Source organism: Tetrao urogallus (assembly GCF_951394365.1).
Source record: "Tetrao urogallus genome assembly, chromosome: 23".
NCBI classification, from domain to species: domain Eukaryota; kingdom Metazoa; phylum Chordata; class Aves; order Galliformes; family Phasianidae; genus Tetrao; species Tetrao urogallus.
The window spans coordinates 3,690,219-3,697,122 of NC_136836.1; the positions used below are offsets into that span (position 1 = coordinate 3,690,219).

A 6,904-nucleotide genomic window follows, 5' to 3' on the forward strand; every position below is an offset into this window, starting at 1 on the left:
CCTTCTAATACACATCAGCACTTTCTAAGTTCAAAATCGGTTTCTTTGTCAACGTTCTGCTTTTTAATATAACATCGCAGGGCTTTTTATTCGCCCCATTCCCCCTGCAGCTCTCATCCTCCTCCTAGAATGGAATTAGCGCTATAGAAAAGCCTACCCCCCATTATTGCAATGGCGGCCGGAAGTGCAGCGCGGCGCCTCCCTCTGGCGGCCGGAAGTGCTGTGCGGCGCCTCTTTCCGGAAGCGGAAGTGGCTCTCACATGCTGAGAGTGCAGCGAGCGGCGCTGGCGGGGTTGGTTCGGGCCGCGGAGGGGCTGTCGGGCCCGGGCCGCGCCCGCAGCTCCTGCTTGCTACCTCTGCCCGGCACCGCGGCCCGGCCGGAGCCGCGAGGTGTGGGGAAGGGGCGCGGTGGGGGCTGATGAGCGGCGGGAGGCTGGGCCTGGGGGAGATGGGAGGCGGGAGGCCCCCGGGGTGGGAGGCTCGAAGCGCGGAGGCCGCCGATGAGAGCCTCGCGCGGGTTCGGTTGAGGCTCCGGACTGAGCCGGCGGTGTCCGTAGGCTGGAAGGAGGCGGTGGCAGCCGCCGTCGGTGCCCTGCAGGAGGGCGGGCTGGTGGCCGTGCCCACGGACACGGTGTACGGCGTGGCCTGCCTGGCCCAGGACTCCCGCGCCGTGCGGAGCATCTACAGCCTGAAGGGGCGGAACGGGACGAAGCCGCTGGCCATCTGCCTCGGGGACGTGGAGAACATCTACAGGTGAGCTTCCTCGCGGGGCTGTGGCCTCATGCAGCCTGGCAGGAGGCTTCTGTGTGCTGTCACCAGCTTGTGGGACCCCTGGGGTAGGGCTTACGGAGCCGGCTGCCCCTCTCTTGCCCTGTAGGTACTGCCACGTGAATGTGCCGGATGAACTGCTGCAGGACTTGCTCCCGGGACCTGTGACTTTGGTCTTAAAGCGATCAGAAGAACTAAATAAAGACTTGAACCCTTTTACGTCGGTAGGTCTTTGCCACGGCGTGCATCTCAGTGTTTATTATTGTTGATATGCTGTTGTGACGTTTCTGCTGTAGTAGCTTTAATTCTGATTTGTAGTTAACAGCGATTATTTCTCTTGTTATTGCTTGTGTGGCAGGTGTTGGTGTATTCGTTCTCCACAGTGTCAGCTTTCGGTCAAGGGCTTTAGGCAAAGCAAGATTAAAAAGGTCTGTGGTTACTGCATGTAAAACACGCTCTCTTCTTCCTCTTAGTTGGTTGGCGTTCGCATTCCAAACCACCCTTTTATTAGGGAGCTGGCACGAGCTTGCCCTGGACCATTGGCTTTAACAAGTGCTAACGTCAGCAGTCAGGCGAGCACGCTGACGGTTTCGGTAAGGCTGCTTTTGCTACTAAGTGAGATTTTTGTGGCAGGTTGTCAGAGCCCGAGGCATTCGTAATTGGAAGCCAGTGTTAGTAGTAAAACAAGGATTTCTCTGCTGCTGTTTCCTTTTGCTTGTTCATTTAAATGGCAGTCTGTAGTTGAAACAGCCTGCAGATCTGCATTGTGGGGGAGCTGTCTGTGATCCTCACCTTAGAAAGCGTAGAAGGTGGGGCTTAAAAGTAATGTTTACATGCTCATACTTCCTTTTGAAGTGAGTGCCAAATCTGAAAGAGAGGAAATTGCTGTAGGAGGGTTGGATGTGGAATGTGGATGTGCTATCTGTACAGCTCCTTGCAGCTTGAGCACCAGCTCAAGGAGATGTCTTCTTGCTAAGCTGTGGACCCTGGTGGGGATACAGTTGAGCACGGTACCAAAAGGACACTTTTTTGTACCGAAAGCTTTGCTGGTTTTTGTGTACGTGCTCTTAAATAAACAGTGCTGCCACCAGGCAGTTTTGAAGCTGAGAAGCATTGTAGCTTTCCTATAGATGTAAGGTAAATCTGTTCTCAGATGTCAAACTGGGATGTGTTTGTGACAGAGGAAAGAGAGTGACAGTAAAGACAACAGACTGTTCAACAGGCCTGTTAGCCAGATCTATTATTTCTCCAGGAATTCCAAGACCTTTGGCCTCAGTTGTCCTTAGTTGTTGATGGAGGCCCAATAGGGGATGTCCAGAGCCCAGAATGTCGTTTGGGGTCAACTGTGGTTGACTTATCTGTGTCGGGGAAATTCTCCATCATTCGTCCTGGCTGGTAAGCACTCTTTGCTGTGTATCCATAAGCAATGCTTTTTATTTAAATGAAATGAAGCTTTCAAGTTATGGTGGTCCTGTTTTACATGTTTCCTGGTTACTAAATTATCAGCATCCTCAGAAATCCTGAAGGACAACTCCAAATGCTGAGACTCTTTTCTAGAAGCTTCTACACTAAACATCCTTCTTTCTGCACTTCACTTAATTCAAAATGACTGTGTTTTTTAGCTGGTTGCTCTTTCACAATAAAATGCAATTTAATCCTTGGGAAAACATTTTTTTCTGACAGTTGTTTCACCCCCCCCAGTGCACTGACATCTACGGTTGAGATCCTGAGGCAGAAGTATGGCTTGATCCCAGAATCATCTTAAGACTTTGGACTCTGAGGCTCTACAGAGCTGGTAAAGCTGGACACTATGTGCCTGTGCATTCAGCAGATGGCGTTAATGGCCTTGTTTAATGAGGTTGATGAGTTGTGTCAGGTCAGTAAACAAAGGTAATGAGAATAACAGTTGATGGGTGTCTGTTAATTAGTGTTACATCTACCGAATCCTGAGAAACTATTTATGCTAAACTGTGCTGCTGTACAATTTCCAAATACCTGTTTTAGTAACGTGATCTAAAATAAAATAATGTGAGTATTAGGCTGTTTTCAGGATGGCATGATGTCACTGATCCTCTCTGCCCATAAAACTCGTTCCATGTGTCTGTTTATTGCATCAGTTCCAACGCCCAGGTGCTTAATTAGAGTGTGTGTGGAGTCATCGTGAACAGATCCCTGTTTCACATCCCGAGCTGCTGCTTCTCATTTCATTGACACAAGTATAAGCTAATTTGTGGCTCATTTAGAAGGGTCCCAGCATCTTTTAAACCACAAACAGAGCTGTAGTGGAGGAATGGTGTGGAAATGCTGTGTCACAGCTGATGGAGCACCTGGTGGGAAAGCAGGGCCAACCCAGGGGAGCTCAGCTGCAAGCAATCCACTGAGAGACCAGAATGGGTAGAGCCAGGTTGAACCCCTTCCTAGTCCTCCTTTAAGGGTTGGCAGGGGAAGTAGGGGGCATCTGGCTGGAGATCCCTGCCTACCTGAGGCCTTCTGAAGGTAAGCAGCTTATTTGTTTTATTTCTCTGCTACATCTCTTGCATTTGAGCGAATCCTCACTTGCTGCAGCCTGTGATCTTGCTGCTGTGCTATCATTGCTGTGCTTTCCATCATGTTACAAGAAGGGAAGCTACTGTGAGCTGAACTTCTTTCAAAAAACAAATGAATGGTGTTTTCAGCAGCATTTTTATTGCAAGTGGTTTGATTTTTTTTCTCTTTTTTTTTTTCCCCCCTTAATTCTAAAGTGAATAAAGCAACTTCAGGTCTAAATTTTCAAAACTTGGAGCAGTAAACAACCACTGAAGAACTTTTAGGAGAGAAATGGTTGCGCTTCCTTGGTTTCCAGCATGTTGAGTAGTAGGGGTAAATAGCCACTAGCATTTGGGCTGTTATTACCCTGAGTTATTTGGAAACAGTGAGCCATAGTAACAACACCTTGCACAGAACTTGGTGTAGAAGAGCCTGCATAAGCCAGAGGGAAACTGCATGGATTAGTTTCATCTACAGTAAACAATTTAGAGGAACTTTTATTTCTTTTTTTGCAGCCAGCTGGTAAAGAAATGCTTTTGAAGTTGCTAGTGGAGTGAGGGATCTGTGGTGGCAGCAGAGGGTAAAATGCATGCTGGAACCCAGCTAACTATGTCAGACATCACAGAACGTACACACCATAAGGAAAAATGCATCTTTGGCCCTGAAGCCAGCACCCCCATGCATTGCAGAAGAGCTCTGAAAAGGTCATCTCTGCTACATCTGCACAAAGTCAGATTTTGCTGCTCAGAGATTTCCTGCTCCTTGTAATTCTTCCTCCTGTGGCTTCAGAGCTGGGACTCTTGCAGTCCTTGGGGTGCTTGCAGGCTGCTGCAGGCTCACTGACCAGCCTGGGCTGAAGGTTCTGCAGCTGGTTTCGTTGGTTTGTTTTTTTCCTGAAGCACCTGTCTGTGCTGCAGCTCTGTCAGTGGGATGGCTTTGAGGAAGGCAGATGCTGAAGTCACATCAACCACTGCTCTTTCTCCTTGCTGAAATGTTCTGCCCACCTGCGGGTCAGCTCCAGGTACATGTTGGGCTGATGAGGAAGGTAGTCCAGGTAAAGACGTGTCAGGGTCTTCTTGGGAACAGCTTTCTCAATCTGGGTGCCTTCGTGCCATTCGTTGAAGGACGTGATGGAGACGATCTCTGGCCTGACCATGAGAGCAGCCTGCAGTGCTGTTTCATAGTACTTCCCATTGACTCTGTTCCGAGTGTTGTGGTTGTTCCAGGGGCGAATGCTGGTGTCAACGTAGCCTGGTCCAACGCTGGGGATGAACATCAGGTTGTTGGAGTCGCAGAAAGTTTTGATGGCTTTCCAGTTCTGGTGGGATGAGCCGAAAGAGAAACCGTTGGAGGCGAAGTACGTGTACATGCCATCATATCCTGCAGAGAGGATATCCTTCTTGTGCCCTTCCTCCACCAGCAGCGCTATGAACACAGCGTCGTAGGCGGTGTTACGGAGAGAATGGGAACCTGATGGTGTGAGAAGGTTGGCCCAGGATTCAGCTGGTGTCAAGTAGGAATCGTAGATATAAAACAGCGGGAGGCTCCTGCCAGTGCTGGTCTTGTACTTATAAAAAGCAGCGTGAGATCCGTATCTACAGAGAGAGCAGAAAGCTTTTTCAGAGGCTGGAGTGATAAGCCCTCAGCAGGTATTGCTGTTAAAGGCAAGAGTGATGTGAGACTTGGTTTGCCAAGGGGGCCTCTTTGCTCAGAACCTTTCTCTCCTTTCTGGGAGCGCTCTGTAACTGTGCTGTTTGTTACTTTGCTTCCCTTTTGAAGGAAAGAGTGGAGGTGACAGGCTTAGAAACCTGAACAGCAGAAAGCAGCTTTGGGCTCTAGAGGCAAGATACTGGAAAAAGTGGGATTTGATTACAGCTCCTGCTGCTCAGCACTGCTTTGTTGGCTAGCTGTAGGCAGTTCTCACTGTGCACTGCTTTTTGGATGCTGTTCTGATGCATTTAATTCAAAGCCCGCTGTTTCTGCTTAAAGCAGCACTCCACAGCTGGATTTCTGCCTACGTGAGAGACTTACTTGTCCACGATGTATTTGATATTCTCATGCACTGTGTGGTCATCGCGCCCTTTGTACGGCTGGATGTGGAAGGCGACCTTCAAAAGAGGAGGTGGTGGAAGGGGGGGTTATTTTCAGCACAGTCCCATTCGCTCCCTTTTCCCCCTGACCTCCCAGATCATCCCAGAGCTGTTGCAAAGGACCTTCTGTGCCCTGCAGGTGAATGGGCTGGGGGGACCCGTGTGTGACACACGTGGGCAGCCTGCTCAGAGATGTCGGAGTGGGAAGTAAACTGAGAATCCTAATTATTAAGGGGAAAAAAGAAAACCAACAACCCCTTAGTATTTAGCTGCTGAATTGTTCCCATGAAATAAGAGCTCTTACATGAAGTACCCGTTTACTTCACTACTAACTGAAGCAGAGGAGTGGGACCTTTGCCCAGGCATAGCATCAGCTTCATGTCGGAGCTGAACAGTGAGTTCAGTGGCCTCAGACAGCAGACAAAAGCGTTACCTTTATGGCATACCGTTGTGCAGCATCCAGTATGAATGGCACGAGGCTGTCTGATGGTTCCCCGTTGTCATCTGCTAGGCCGGGTGGGTACCACGACAGAACCAGCACTCCTGTGGGAACACAATCACGGTTTGCTCAGACGTTTTGTTTCTCAACTTTGCCTCCTCCCGTGCAACGGCACCGAGGTCACTGATTCACGGCACTGCAATGCTTGAAGCGCTCCGTGCCGTGCGAGGTTTGGTTGGAAGAGCCTCTAAACGCTGCTCTGTTGTTGGCTATGGGGTGGCAGAGGGCAGCGGCCGAACGGGATGCTGAGCCGGGGCGGGGCGGGGGGGCTGAACTCCGCATCCCGGGGCGCTGCGGGAACGGATCCGGGTTGCGGTGCGTCCCGGTGCTTACCGATGGCGGCAGCGCGGAGCTGACCCATGTGCTCGTCCACCACGGCGGGGTCCCGGGAGCTGTAAGGGCCGAGCGCGGGGTAGAAGCTGGAGCCGATGTCATCGGGCGGGCGGTGGCGGCCCCGGGGGTAACTGGCCGACACTTTGGGGTCCCAATGTGGCACCAGGGCGTGATCCCAGTGCAGGTAGCGGCCCTCGAAGCGCGGGCTGCCGTACCAGGCGTAATAGAAGGCGTGCAGGTCGTAGGACGGGCCGATCCCCGCTGCCGGCTCGCGGGCTCCGGGAGGAGCGGGCGGCTCTGCCAGCCCCGGCGCTCCGGCGGGGAGAGCATCGGCGGCGCGGAGCGTGCGCAGCGCCAGCACCGTACCGAAAACGAAGAGAGCGGCCAGCAGCAGGGCCAGCCCACCCCGCCGCCGCCGTCTCCGCATCGCCTGAGCTCCCGCTACCGGATCCCCGGCTCGGAGGAGGCTGCTCGGGCCCGGCCCCGCGGTGGATGCTCGGCACGGCGGAGGACGCCTCGCTCCGGCCGGGCGCCGTTCTGATTCTCGGCTCCCGGCCCCGTTCGGTGGCTGTGTGCTCTCTGTTGCCCCCTGCTGGCGGCGGCCGGGACTGCAGCGCCTCCGCCCCGCTCGACCCCGGCCCCGGTTCGGCCGCCGCCAGCAGCGCTGCGCCGTCGGGACCCCGCGCTG

At 52.6% G+C, this 6,904-nt stretch overlaps 2 protein-coding genes across 2 annotated transcripts; one reads left to right on the top strand and one right to left on the bottom strand.

Moving 5' to 3' along the window:
* Nucleotides 1-418: 418 nt before the first annotated feature.
* On the top strand, nucleotides 419-2,533 carry YRDC (yrdC N6-threonylcarbamoyltransferase domain containing; the record flags this gene model as incomplete). Its single annotated transcript, XM_079545944.1, has 5 exons — nucleotides 419-753; nucleotides 878-992; nucleotides 1,242-1,361; nucleotides 2,021-2,163; nucleotides 2,470-2,533. The coding sequence occupies 5 exons, from the start codon at nucleotides 419-421 to the stop codon at nucleotides 2,531-2,533; spliced, it is 777 nt and encodes a 258-aa protein (XP_079402070.1).
* A 1,719-nt stretch (nucleotides 2,534-4,252) lies between these two features.
* Nucleotides 4,253-6,643, bottom strand: MANEAL (mannosidase endo-alpha like; the record flags this gene model as incomplete). The annotated part of the gene is made up of 4 exons (XM_079546234.1): nucleotides 4,253-4,889; nucleotides 5,326-5,402; nucleotides 5,818-5,927; nucleotides 6,217-6,643. The coding sequence occupies 4 exons, from the start codon at nucleotides 6,641-6,643 to the stop codon at nucleotides 4,253-4,255; spliced, it is 1,251 nt and encodes a 416-aa protein (XP_079402360.1).
* Nucleotides 6,644-6,904: the final 261 nt, after the last annotated feature.